The sequence below is a fragment of the Neovison vison genome, chromosome 6 (genome assembly GCF_020171115.1).
Source record: "Neovison vison isolate M4711 chromosome 6, ASM_NN_V1, whole genome shotgun sequence".
Taxonomy (NCBI): Eukaryota; Metazoa; Chordata; class Mammalia; order Carnivora; family Mustelidae; genus Neogale; species Neogale vison.
Window position 1 is genome coordinate 169,066,286 of NC_058096.1, and position 14,633 is coordinate 169,080,918.

General features: G+C 42.3%; 1 protein-coding gene across 1 annotated transcript in view; it reads left to right on the forward strand.

Moving 5' to 3' along the window:
• Positions 1-7,459, forward strand: part of CCDC174 (coiled-coil domain containing 174) — a 28,662-nt gene extending 21,203 nt beyond the window's left edge. Inside the window, exons 10-11 of the mRNA XM_044252923.1 lie at positions 1,469-1,615; positions 3,294-7,459. Coding sequence (XP_044108858.1) covers positions 1,469-1,615; positions 3,294-3,592 — 446 coding nt within the window. The 3' untranslated portion in view covers positions 3,593-7,459. The remainder of the gene's footprint in view (positions 1-1,468; positions 1,616-3,293) is intronic.
• Positions 7,460-14,633: the final 7,174 nt, after the last annotated feature.

Consider the following 14,633-nt stretch of genomic DNA (forward strand, 5'->3'; position numbering starts at 1 on the left):
CAAAAATATTAACAAAGAGGGCATTGTGTTACTTCAGAGGATGGGCATGGTTTAGTAACTGAGACTTAGAGAAGAGATGTTTTAAGATGAAGTTTAGTTGTGCACACGTTTCTTTTATTATGGCTGTATGTTTTTTGTTTATTACACGTTAGTTTGTTTTAAAGAAGAAGTATGTTCACAAAATCAGATAAAAGAATTTACAAGTATTGAGTCTGGACAGTTCATGAAAGGTCACAGTGGAAACACTTACATGCTGTGTTCCTGCTGGCTTGCTGCCTGCAGTAGGAGTTACCCTAGTCTGGGGGCTAAGCTGTCTGGACTAGCTCACACAAGATGGAAGTCTGTTTTCTGTTTTAATGCTTTAGAGGTGGTGGGTTTCCAAGCAGGTAGTAGCCTTGCTCCAGACGGTCACCCAGTCCTAGCTTCCTCCTCTCTTCCTGCATCTGCTATTCCTAGAGTGTTGCTCTACCTGTAGGACAGAAACTTGCTCTCTGGCACCTGTTCACAGTCCAGCCCCAGGAAAGGGGAAAAGGGGATAGGAACCTGCTGCTTCTTTAGGAATGTGAATCAAAGGCACATGCCACCCACACATTTACATCCCACTGGCCTGAATACAGCTGTAAGGGGCTGGGGAATGGCCTGTCAATGAGGCAGCTGCATCCCCGGACTGAAACTGGGAGTGTTCTGTTCCCAAAAGGAAGAAGGGGGTGTGTGGGTATCAGGGGCATATGCCAGCCACTCCAGCCCTCACAGAAACCTGTGCCAAGCCACTGGCCTTCTTTTGATTCTGAACACAGCTTCAGTTTAGCTCTGAAAGGAGACCAGAAACACTGAGGAATTGGGCAGTCATCTGTGCCATTTTATATGATGCTAGGTCCCTGAAACGTGTTAAGCACTGCATACTGTTTCTCTATTTTTGCTCTACTCCTAAACATCTGTCATTTCCACAACATGTGAAGTGCCACCACAGTGGTTTTTTAAAAACCCATTTTCTTTAAAACTCTGACCAAAGTGACTAGCCTGCAGCCTGTTGCCATGCTTCAGCTCTTCATCACCCTAAATCCCCTTGCTTTGTCTGAGATTCTTCAGTTGAGTTGTTGGGGATTTCTGCTTCTTCAGTTGGTCTGGGGAGTCAAACAGACTTTGAAATCCATCTAACCTGGGTTTGGATCCTGGCTCTTGTCACTTTCTCCTTGTATGGCATTTCTGAGCTTAATTTTCCTCATTTATAAAATAGTACTACTTTTACATTATAAAATAGTAATACTGACTTTGTTAGGGTTATTACAAGAATTACACGAACTGTTGTATACAAGATACTGAGTCCACTGCCTGGGCCATGATAGGTGCTCATTAAATACTGGTTATTACTTTTACTCTCAAGATTAGCATGTTCTATTTAATGTTTATTTTCTAAATAGCTTTAAGCTTTATTATAATAATGTGTTATTCCCTGGCAAAAAAACAGATGTTATTGGACCTTTGCCACCAGAACCAGAGGCTGTGCCAACTCCACGTACTGCTGCCCAGAGTAGCAAAGTAGAAGTCATTGTTCAGGAGAGGAAGGATACCAGGCCCGGAGTGCCCCATGTCCGAGAGTGGGACAGAGGAAAAGGTAAAAGGGTGTGGGCTTCAAGGTGTAAATCCTTCCAGTGATGGGCCTTGCACAGAAGATTTTTCTGGTTCATTTCAGTATGATTCTCATGAGTCTCTGTGGTCTCTCGAGGCTTAAGGAATTCTCCAGAAATTTCAGCTGAGTTCTTCTTAGGACCCAGACACTAGCTTATTTGTAAACAGGGCCACTAGAAAGTGCGATCATAAAAGACCAGGGTCTATAATACATCATTTCAAAGGGACAATTTTTTAGAAGCACTGGGTAAAGTTTGTTTTTTATTTTTTTATTTTTAAAGATTTTATTTATTTATTTGACAGACAGAGATCACAGGTAGGTAGGAGAAGCAGGCAAAGAGAGGAGGAAGCGGATTCCCTGCCGAGCAGAGAGCCTGATGGGGCTCGATCCCAGGACCCTGGGATCACGACCTGAGCCGAAGGCAGAGGCTTTAACCCACTGAGCCACCCAGGTGCCCCTGGGTGAAGTTTTTTAAAATTTGTGCTACCTTCATGTGCCTTTACAGTTTTGGAATGCCCTTTCTCAGGAGCCACTTTTGAAAAATCTTATAAGGTTTGATATTTTAATGTCCTCTGTGTTTTTAGCAGTCTCCTTTTTTTAAAAAAATTTTTTATTTTTTTAATTTCTTTTCAGTGTACCAGAATTTATTGTTTATGCACCACACCCAGTGCTCCATGCAATATGTGCCCTCCATAATACCCACCACCAGGCTGACTCAACTTCCCACCCCCTGCCCCTTCAAAACCCTCAGATTGTTTTTTAGTAGTCTCCTTTACATTCAGTTGAAAATAGTCAGTGTGCCACAGTATTAATTTGGATTTGCATATGGTTGTGTTGGGTCATGCAAAATTTCCTGTAAGTACACCATGGTGCCCACAGCAGCTTCTTGTTGGAGACTATGATTTATGTCTTTCCAAATGAGATCATTAGAATAGGATATTAGCAGGGGCACCTGGGTGGCTCAGTGGGTTAAGCCTTTGCCTTCGGCTCAGGTCATGATCTCTGGGTCCTGGAACTGAGACTTCTGCTCAGTAGGGAGCCTGCTTCCCCCTCTCTCTGCCTGCCTCTCTGCCGACTTTTGAGCTCTCTCTGTTAAAAAAATAAATAAAATCTTAAAAAAAAAAAAAAAGAATAGTACATTAGCTCATGCTATATGAGCTGGTGAGATCCACGACTGAAGTAAAAGATAGGCAAATAGGTGAGTGCCTTAGGTTAGTGCTACTGTTAGAAGCAGAGCTGAAACACCAAATGAGATTTGGACAAGTGTCTTTTTGTGTCTTCTAAAACTCAGTAAAGGCCAAAGTTTGTGTCTCATTGTGAAGTACCTACATCGTGTCAAGCAAATGTTTTGAGGTTTGATTTTTCTAGATTACTCTCTGAAATACAATTTTAGTGCCTTTTTGGCAATACTTCCAGAACCTACCAGCCTTCTCCGCAGAGCCTTCCTCGAATCATTCCCCATCTGGTAGTAGGCATTCCCTTTTCTTAGCCTGCTTCCTTTTATTTTTGTAGGCATTACATAGACCTTGTATTATGTTATTGCTATCCTTATTCTCCAGAGAATGGGAGTTGACTTTTAATATATAATAATTGAAAAGTAGTAATGGTAAAAGTTCAGCTGATTCTGTAATCAGTTCTAATAATACTCTTTTATTTTTACTAGAATTTTCCTTCGGGTACTGGTCGAAGAGGCAGGCAGATCTCCGGGCTGAGAGAGATCCTGAGTTTGCTCCACCATCAGATTATTTTGTGGGACAAAAGAGAACTGGTACCTTCGGTAGCCAGACATGGAACAGACCTGCACCTGCACAGAGTGACCCAGGACAGTGCTCTGGCCAGAGCCATGACCCCAGCTCTTCACATACATCATCCACTCCTGCCCCCAGCAGCCCACCACAAGCCCCCACAGTCACTTTCGAAACTCTGGATGATATGATATCATATTATAAACAAGTGACATGAACTTCAAAACCATTCTCGCTTGTGTCTATACTACGATGGTGCCTTTTTCTCCCAAATTGGGGAAAAGATAACTTTAAAGATTGAATTGTATCTTTCTCCTCCTGTTTTTTCCCTAGAGGATACAGACTTCTGTTGGATTTGTTGGATTTGTCAGCAAAGAAGAAACTGAATGGTACTGTGGGAATTCTGTGGCCACTTGGCTGTTCATTTCTTTCTGATTGATAGGAAGACCTGTCCTTCTGGATTTATGTGTAAGCTGTCATAACATGACCCTAAGGAGCTTGTAATCCTGTTTCCTGCCCACTTCCTTGGCTTATTTGATTTAAGGGTTCCATTCCTTTCCTTTTGCAAATACTAGCATGCAGCTTTCTTTTTTCCAAGGATTCAGCTTCCGTATCACTTGATGGAGTGTCTGTCAGGAGGCATGTTTGCCTGTCAAAGTGGCAAATGAGGAAACACTGTGCAGGGCAAAGTAATTTAGTCTCCAAGAAGACCCTGAAGCTGGTGGACTATTAAGCAATAACATTTAAAATGATAAGGAAGACCAGGGAGTAGAACCTCATAATCCAAAAGGGTAGGAGGTGAAGTCACTTATATTGTCACCACACATGCCTGGTGGGTATTCATTAAGTGTGTGTGGAGTACCTGAGGCCCATGTGGAGGCTGTCGGACCGAGTCAGAGAGTGAGATGCTCTTCAGCTTAAGGGTTACTTTTTCAGCTCGGCCTTTCTCTGCTGTGCCCACTGTAGGCCCTCATCACTTTCAGGAGCCACATCACCTCAGAAGTCTTACTGAAATAGATCTGGGCTGGAGTGCGAGGCAGGGAGGTCCCTTCATCCTTACTAACAGTGAATTAGTGAGCAGAACTCTGGAAGCCTTTTCTGTGCCTGAATACATCCCATCCTCTGCCTCCTGCACCTCAGTGTCTTCATGGCTCCAGACAAGCAGTGGGAGTTGGCCACCAGATCTTCCAAGTGCCAGAAGGAGCCTATACTCCTGTGGGCTCCAATCCACATAGTCTCGGTGATATTGATGGGAGTGCTCATTATGGATTGCAAACTGGAGCCCAGAAAAGGTCAACAACTTGTCCAAGGTCATGTAGCATCCAAACGGCAGCTCTGGGACTTATATGTAGCTTGTTTAGGCTCACGTTTGCTCCAAATTCAGTTTCTCCACTGCCCTGTGCTCTCGGTGTTGTCACTCCAGTATTAAGTAGTACTAGATGAAAATCCCAAATTCTTGCAAACTTAACCTCTGAACTCCATGTCAAGGGCAAAGTTGCCTGTCCTAAGGGTCATTCTGTCAGTCTGATTAGGCAAATCTCTTTTTAAAAATACACATTAAAATCAACTGACCCAGCCATCTTTTTGCAGAAATTGGTAAGCTGATCCTAAATTTGTGTGGAATTGAAGAGGCCCAGAATATCCAAAATAATCTGAAAAAGAACAAAGTTGGAGGACTCTCACTTTCTGTTTCAAACTTAACTACAAAGCTACAGGAATCAAAGCAGTGTTGTACTGACATAGGATAAGTACCTAGATCCATGGACTAGTGCTGAGAGTCCGAAAAGAAAGCTCTGTTTCTGTGGTCAATTCATATTTGACAGTGGTGCCAAGGCCATCCAATGGGGAAAGAATAGTTTCTTCAAAAGATGATTTTGGGACAGCTGACTATCCACATGCAAAAGAATGAATATGGATCCGTAACTCAGGCGATACGCAAAACCAGCCCAATGTCAAAATGGATCAAAGGCCTAAACATAGGAACTAAAACTACGTAACCAACTGAAACAGCTTTTGGGCACAAGGAGAAGAGACAGAAAAAAAAAATTGGAATAGTAGAAAGAAAAAAATAGAATTATTAGTTATACTGGGAACATTGGAAAATGGAAAAATGGAAGGAAGGAAGAAAACACAAATGAGAAAGATGGAAAAGATATGATTATAAGATAGAGAAGGACTTGGGCTGTATGTGGAGGGGATGGGAAGGCTGGTCAGGCAGCAGTAATCCCTGTGGGAGCCAGTGGTCATGAGAGGGAATCCGAAATAACCTTTTTTTGCTCAGGATGGCCCAACCTAGGGTGCATGGTGAAGCAGTCTGCATGTTGGCTCATGGTCACTGTCGACTAGGAACTGTAAGTCTCAGATTTTCTCTAGGATTTCAAAACTATTTTAACATTTCTCATCCTGTCTCAGCATACAGGTTGTTTAGTGTTTCAGGAGCCCAGTTGTTAGTTACATCCTCTTGCCTTTCAGACCCAGAGTTCAGGTGTTGACACAATTTCAGTTTTACCATTTCTCATGGGCCTGTTTTATAGTGTGAGTCCAGCAGATGGCGCCAGCATTCTCAAGACTTCAGATTCACTGCAATAGCACCACCCAGTAGAAATAGGATGTAAACTGTTTCCAGTTTTCTGGGAACCACATTAAAAAAAGTGAAATTAATTTCATGATATACTGTATTTAATCCGGTATTTAATCCAGTATATCCAAACTAGTTCAACTAGTTCAAATTTAATTATATTTAAAAATATCCAGATATTTTATATTTCTTTGCACACTGAGTTTTAAAAAATCTGTATATCCCCCAGTGGTACATCTCAATTCAGATGTTAAATTTTCATCAGGAATACTTGGTCTATATTTGTATTTCTTAGCAAATACAGTGAAAAGGTAGATTCACACACCCAAGTTCCATACACACAAACATTTCTAAGTTTGCCAGTAACTATCAAATATCAGTTCTTTTTTTTAATTTTTAATTTTTATTAACATATAACATATTATTAGCCCCAGGGGTACAGGCAAATATCAGTTCTTAATACAATTTTACTTCCTTAGTCATGCTAACCACATTTCAGATACTCAGAAGACATGACGCTAGTGCTACCGTCTTGCATAGCACAACTCTGCATGATCTGATTTTTTATATGCTTTATGGTCTGACTACATGTAATCCTCCCATTAGTAGCTAAAGGACTGATAAACATTTCTTCCAGTCATGCATTAAGCACTGAAGCTATTCTTACTGCAATGTTTAACTCGGAGGCAAGGAGTCATGAACTCTTCTGTCAGAAAACATGACCACACCTTACTCGTATCTTTGTAGAGCTAAGCGAAATGTTTTGGATCAGAAATTGCTTTGAATTATTTGTTTTCACCGTAATCTTTCTTCTAGGCCTTTGTGTGTTTTGATACAGTCCCTTTGAATTGGCTAAATAAATCATTTTGTTCGCTTGCAAAATTCCCAAAGGAGAAACTTTAAATCCATATACATGAGATTCCTGCTATGTTTAGCCATACATTTGCCAGACTTGTGGGATCATTTATTTCCTCTTAAAGCCACAGTGCAGCCTGCAGGATGGTTTTCAGCTAACCTTGTTGTGACATCGAGAGGAGGCAGTAGAATTTAGAATTTGGAACAGGGGTCAGTACTGGTCTTTACAGTTAATACAACATAGAGGAGCCACGCCATATGTGTTTCGTTTCTTTTTCAGCCAGTGAATTGAACTAAGTCAGTTATATGTCAAGCAGTTTGTGTAAAAAGCTATATGGCTAAGGTAAGTGATGATAATTAGAATTGTTGACCTGCTGGAAACAGAGAGAAAGTGAAATCCCCAGGTCCTCCCGCCCAGCCTTTTTGAGCTGCCTTAGTGAGGCATTTAGCTAGTGTAGATTATGGACATCTAGCTTAATGTTTAATGTTTGGGGTTGGGGGTAGAGAATGATGTAATAGGTGTACACTATTGTGTAGGAAAACTGGAAGATTAATGAAATGAAGCAAGGTGTTTTAATGAAAACCTGGCACTCAGGCCCAGTATTGATCTGTTACCATGTTTCTTAATAAATCCCGGGCTGCATTTATATACACATGCATACTAAGTGCATTTTGTCCAGTGATGGGAATGGTCAGATATATTTCTTCTTTGTCAACCTCAATTTAAACAGCTGCTTTCTCCACCACATTTCTAACTGCCACGTTCTTCCTGACTCTGAAAGCTCACCTGCTTGGTGGCAGTTTTGCCTTGTGGTAAGTGTTTTCACTGGGGTACGTTGTTTTCTGTTTCTCTTTCTGAATGGTTTTAGCAGTGAAGCTTCCATGAACTTGAACTTGGGGGTAGTTATAGACACTTGACCCCTCAGTGCCCCTTATCCATCACCATACATACAGAATTCCCTGCCCTGCCCCACACCTCTCTGTGCATGCTGTTCAGGATTGTTTGTGAAAACTAAAAACACAAAAGTACATCCTGTTCACAGCCCAGGTCTCACTCTGAGAACAGTACTGCTGTCTTTATAGAGGACCCAGGATTGATTGTCTTCTTTCCAAAAATGAGTTAACTTTTTAAAATCAAGGTTTAATTACATATAACATTAGTTTCAGTTGTACAACCTAATGACTTGATATTTGTATATATTACAAAGTGGTCACTGTAATAAGTCTAGTTACCGCCCATCACCGTACATACAGAATTTTTTTCTTGTGATGAGAAGGTTTAAGATCTACTTGCTTAGCAACTTTCAGGTAGGCAATACAGTATTAACTATAGTCACCATGCTGTACATTACACTTCCATGGCTTGTTTATTTTGTAACTGGAACTTTGCAGTTTCTGACTCCCTTCTACCCATTTTGCCTACCCTCGCCCTCTGTATCCAGTGACCACCAGTTGGTTCTCTTTTTGTGAGCTTGGCTTTTTGGCTTTCTGGTTTTGGGGTTTTCAGATTCTACTCATAGAGAGATCATTTGGTATTTGTCTTTGTCAGACTTCTTTCACTTAGCGTAATGCCCTCATCCATGTTGGAAATGGTGAGATTTCCTTTTTTGTGGCTGTGTAATATTCCATTATAGCTATGAATCACATTGTCTTTATCCATTCATCCATCAGTGAACACTTAGGTTTCCTTCCTGTCTTGGCTGTTGTAAATTATGCTGCAGTGAACATGGGGGTGCATATATTTTTTCCAGATGGTGTTTTTGTTTTCTTTGAATAAATACCCAGAAGTGGAATTCCTGGATCATACAGTAATTCTATTTTTAATTTTTTGAGTAACCTCCCTATTGGCTTCTATAGTGGCTGCACCAATTTACATTCCCAATAATGAGTGTACGAGGGTCCCAGTTTCTCCACATTCTCTCCAACACTTGTTATTTCTTGTCTTTTTTTTATGATAGGCATCCTAACAGGTGTGAGATGATATCCCATTGTGGTTTTTGATTGCACTTCCCTGATGATGAGGAATGTTGAACATTTTTTCATATTTACAAAAATCATCTTTACCTTAGAAGAGGCTTTATAGCTCTGCTTCCAATTATAATCTACATGAGTTTTAAGGGATGTGTGATCAATGTAAACATACCATTTAAAAAAATAATTTTATTTATTTATTTATTTGAGAGAGAATCAGAGAGAGAGCATGAGCAGGGAGGAGAGGGAGAAGCAGGCTCCCCGCTGAGCAGGGAGCCTGATGCAGGGATCAATCCCAGGACTCCAGGATCATGACCTGAGCCGAAGGCAGACGCTTAATCGACTGAGCCACCCAGGTGCCCCTAAAATAATGTTTTTAAAACTGAGCTGCTTAGATATATTTTTTAAAGATTTTATTTATTTATTTGACAGAGATCACAAGTAGACAGGCAGGGAGAGAGAGAGGGAAGCATTCTCCTTGCTGAGCAGAGAGCCTGATGCGGGACTCGATCCCAGGACCTTGAGATCATGACCTGAGCCGAAGGCAGAGGCTTAACCCACTGAGCCACCCAGGCACCCTGCTCAGATATTTTTAATTGCTACCTAATAGTTCATCAAATTAGTCTACATTGTTGTTAAACACGTCCTCAGTTGTTGGCTGGCTGCATTATTTCACTATTAAGAATGAAGAGGCTGTAAGTATCTTTTTGTTTGGCTCAACCAGCATTGATCTGTACTAAAGTAGTTCTCTCCCTCTTTTAACCCTCCCCCCACCCCCACCTGGCATTACTTTCAGGAGTGAGACCACTTGGTCAAAGGGATGATCATTTTTATGTTTCTTGATGGGTCTTGCTGGGAGACCCATCTTAATAAGGGCCTTTCGTGTCATGACAAATCTCCCTGGTGGAGGTTGCAAGTGGCCGGCAAGTGAATGCCGCTCCAGGATGAGGTGTGACCATGAGGTTTCAGTCTCCTGTGTAAACCTTCCTTGGTGGCAGGCATTTAAGCTTAATCGTGTGTGGTTGCCCCCACTCTGCTTCCTCTCAGATCACTTCTCTCTCTAGCTCAGCCCTTTTCTCCTCCTCATCTGCTTAGAGAGCTCAAGCATCTGTCCAGAGCATGCTTTATGTACTGAACAACAGAAAGTACACTGTCTTCATTTTCCTAGTCCCATCTCCACTTCCTCGTTGCACTGAACAAGGGCTCATTCTCCTGCCTGTCCTAGCCAACAGCTGGGCTTGCTCACAGACTGCAGGCGTGCGGTTACATCTGCACTGCTTTCTGTCTTTACCAAAGCGTTTCTGATTAAAACTATAGGGAGCCAGAAACTAGAGATAATAGCAAAGAAACCCAGGACCAGATGACCTGAGAGAGCTAAGTTTGATTTTGTTTTTAAGTATACAGTTATACGTACTTTTAAAAAAGTATTTTTTTATTTGAGAGAGAAAGAATATGCACAAGCTGTGGGGTGGGATTGGGCAGTAGGAGAGGGAGAAGCAGGCTCTCCGCTGAGCAGGGAACTTGACTTGGGGCTCAATCCCAGGACCCTGGGATCATGATCTGAGCCGAAGGCAGATGCTTATTCAACTGAGCCACCCAGACATCCCCAGCTCTATGTATTTCTAAAAAGTAAATTCTTGGGTCAGTGTCAGTAATGGGAAGGAAGGATGCCCTTTTCTTCTAAACCTATACCCAATGTCACCCCTCAGCTTCCTTCTATCTCCATGTACTTGCTTTTCCCAAGGCCTGTTCACAATTTCCCTACTTTTCACCCCTGTTCTGCACCCTGGCAGTTTGCTGTGTCTGTGCTTTATTTATTTATGTGTGTATTTATTTATTTAACAGACAGAGATCACAATTAGGCAGAGGCAGACTGGGGGGGGAGAAGCAGGCTCTCCGCAGAGCAGAGAGCCCGATGTGGGGCTCGATCCCAGGACTCTGGGATCATGACCTGAGCCGAAGACAGAGGCTTTAACCCACTGAGCCACCCAGGCACCCCTGTCTGTGCTTTTTAAGTACCCTTCCATGTGCACCAAAGACTGGGAGTCCCTCTTCACTGTAGGTAGAAATCAGGGTACTGTGGGTGCGGCCCCTCTCCTTGGCTAATGCCTACAGCAGCCGGGCTGCTCACACTCCCACTGCACTGCCAGCGCCTGGGAGGAGCACCCTAGAATACAGATGTGCCCTCTGTTTACAGTCCTTCAGTGGTGTCCCGTCACCTGCAGGATGAAGTCTGGGATCATTGTCTCACAGCTGGCCCGGTTCTGCCCCTCCTGCTCCACACTAACCCACAGAATGCTGTGCTTGCTTCTTGCTCCCCAAACTTGCCAGTTTAGAGCCTCCACCTCGAGCAAGCGTTGTGCCCACCACCTGGAATGTTCTTCTTTCCTTGTTCGCTAGTCTAACCTGTTTCTGGGTCAGTTTCTGTCATTTCCATTATGCAACCTTCTTCACGCACTCCAAATAATTTCCTTTATCTATTTAACATTCACTGAACACTTAACTGTGCTAGGCATTGTGCCAACTCTGTACCTGCATCGTCTCATTTAATTCCCACAATCTGGGGAGGTGGGGACTAGGGCCCTTGAGATCATCATAGAGATCAAGTACTAAGCTCAAGGTCACATTGCCTGAGCTCTTAGCTGCCCAGCCACACTGCCTTCTCTGGACTTCCATTCTGCCTTGCAGAAAGCACTCTGACTTGTCATTGTAGCTTTATGTGTGTGTGTTTCTCCTCTTGGATCTGTCCTTTGGGACAGAGCAGCCAGACAGAAAATGGAATGAAGGTGGCACTGGGCCTGTGGTCATCTTCTATATGCTTTATAAACTTCTCACACAATCTTTTCATTTCTTTGTGGGAGGTGATTCTTGAAACTTTGCTTATGGCCATCTGCATGGGTCCATTAGGCTATTCATGGGACTTTGATGCCACAAATATTTTTCAGCTTCTGGTATGTAGCAGCACTGTATTTAGTAATATGGACATTATAAGAAGGAGAGAAGACATGACCTCTGCCATCCAGTTGCAGAGATGAGATTTACCACATGGGATATAACTGGTGACTGAAGACAATACATTTGAATACTTGATCATATAACACATGCAAATTCTTCGGTAGGACATACAAGACGTTTTGGCATCTGATTCGAGACCACTTTTCCAACTTTATCTGCTACTCTCCTGGAGACCCCAGGCATACTGATATGGTTTGTAGTTCTCTCTATCATGCTTCAAGTGCCTCTGTTCCCTTGTACATCGCATTCCTTTTGCCTAGAATGACAACTTCTGCTCATCTTTTATAACCATCTTCAACGCTGCTTCTGTTAGACTTTTTCTTTGTACATTTCTCTATAGTGTGACCCTTATCATATTGTCTATAAGTCAGTTTTGTAAGTCTGATGTATCTGTGAAACATTGAGCTGCTTGAGGGCAAGGCCTGTGTCTCAGTGATGGAAAAATGAATGACAGAATTAAAATTGGATACATACAAAGGAGGGTGGGATGATGTTCCAACATGGCTGGTGGTCAGGAATCACACCTGACTGCAAAGATAGAGATCCAAACAAAGGGGCTCATTCTCTGCTGTGAAACAACTTTAGAGGTAGGTAGCCAAGTGCTGGTGCAAGGGTGCTGCTGTGTCATCAGGAGCCCAGGCTCTGCTGCTCTGCTCAGCCACCTTCATGCATGGCTTCCCTCTCCAAGCTAACTTCCTGGCTCTAAATGGCTGCTGGAGCTACAGCCACCTCATCCATTCCAACTGAGAGGAAAGAGAATGGCTGTGAGACAGAACAAAGTTCTGTCTGTGAAGGTAGCCTCCTTTAAAAACATGGCTCAGGGCCACACCTGGCAGCCCCACTTTCATCCCATAGCCCAGGATTTAGTCACATGAGCACCTCTAGCTGAATTTGAAGAGATATGTATATGGTGGTAAATACAGGTCTGGGCACCTGGTGGTGCAGTTGGTTAAGTGTCCAACTCTTGGTTTCAGCTCAGGTTTCAATCTCAGGGTCATGGGATCAAGCCCCGTGTCTGGCTCTGCCCAGTATGGAGTCAGCTTGAGTTTCTCTCTCCCTTTCCTTCTGCCCCATTACCCCTACTGTCTGAAATAAATAAATCTTAAAAAAAAATACAAGTAAATATGTTATAAATATAACAAATAATTAGGTTGATTGTATTTATTATAACACTTACATAATTAAATGTAAATGTAAGTAAATACATAATAATAACTATTTAATTTAAAATGACATTTCTTTAAAAAAAAACAGCTTTTAGATCCATAGTCTTTTCTCCAAAGAAGGTATAAATTGCTCCATAAACACGTGAAAGGATGCTCACCTTCATTAGTCATTAAGGAAATGCAAATCAAAATCATGATGAGATACCACTTCACACCCTCTAGAATGGCTCTAGAATCACGGGACGCCTGGGTGGCTCAGTTGGTTGGACGACTGCCTTTGGCTCAGGTCATGATCCTGGAGTCCCGGGATCGAGTCCCGCATCGGGCTCCCAGCTCCACGGAGAGCCTGCTTCTCTCTCTGGCCTTCTCCTCATTCATGCTCTCTCTCACTGTCAGTCTCTCAAATAAATAAATAAAATCTTAAAAAAAAAAAAAAAAAGACCTATAATAACCAGTGTTCACAAGGACATGGAGGAATTAGAAGCCACCTACATTGCTGGGGGGACTATGAAATGGTTTAGCTGCTTTGGAAACCAATCTGACAAGTCCCTCAAAAAATTAAGCACTGAGTTACCACACGACCCAGCTATTCCACTCCTAGTGTACAGCCAAAAGAATCATGGTGAGGATGTCTGTCCACAAAAAAACTTGTACAGGAATGCTCACAGTATTACTATTCATAATAGCCCCAAAGTGGAAGCAACCAAATTGTCCATCAAATAATGAATGGATCAACAAATTGTGGTATATCCACATAATGGGATATTATTCTGCTATAAAAATGAATGATGTAACTGACACATGCTCAACATGGATGAACCTCGGAAATATGCTGAGTGAAAGAAGCCAGTCACAAAAGACAACATAGTGTGTGATTTCATTTATATGGAATGACCAGAACAGGCAAATCTATAGAGACAGAAACTAGATTAGTGGGTGCCTAGGAGTGATGAGGAATGTGGAATGACTGCTAATGAATTTCTTTTGGGGGTGATGAAAATGTTCTAAAATTAGATAGTGGTGTCCGTTGCAAAACTTTGAATATACTAAAAACCATTGTACACTTTAAAAGGGGTGCATTGTGTGAATTATATGTGTGAATTATATCTCAATAAAACGGCTTTAGAAAGCTTTTATCTGTTTGGAAGACATATCTTCATAATTAACCTCAAAAGAAATGAGCTGGTAGGGGGTGGGATGGGGAGGATTTCCTCAGACCAGTTAACATTTCAAGGACTGTATTTGTCTTCTCTTCATTGGAGTCCTGCCTTTAAAAAAAAAAAAAAAACAACTGCCCTTCTTGGTCAGGGTCAGATCCCTCTGGCTAGTTGCCCAGATGACTGAGATTCTGAGTGGTTTCTTTGTTCTACAGACTTATCATTTTAAAAATGAAGTATTTTTCTGAGTCTCCAAAGCCGAGGAAAAGAGATGCGAGGGGGTCAGCAAATAGACATAGGAAGCCACTTATCTGGAAACCAGGATGTCAGAAGGGCTTGCTCTGTGGAACTCTTGTTCCTTGGAGATGTTGTTGCTGATAGATGGGCATAGGCAGCTGAAGGGCTGTGAGGAAAAACTGTGTTTGGAAAGCTGTGCTGGGAGTCTGCAACTCCTGCCTGACCAGGAGGCTGTGTTGTCCTCAGGGAAATGGGAGAGAGAATAATCTTATCCTGGGT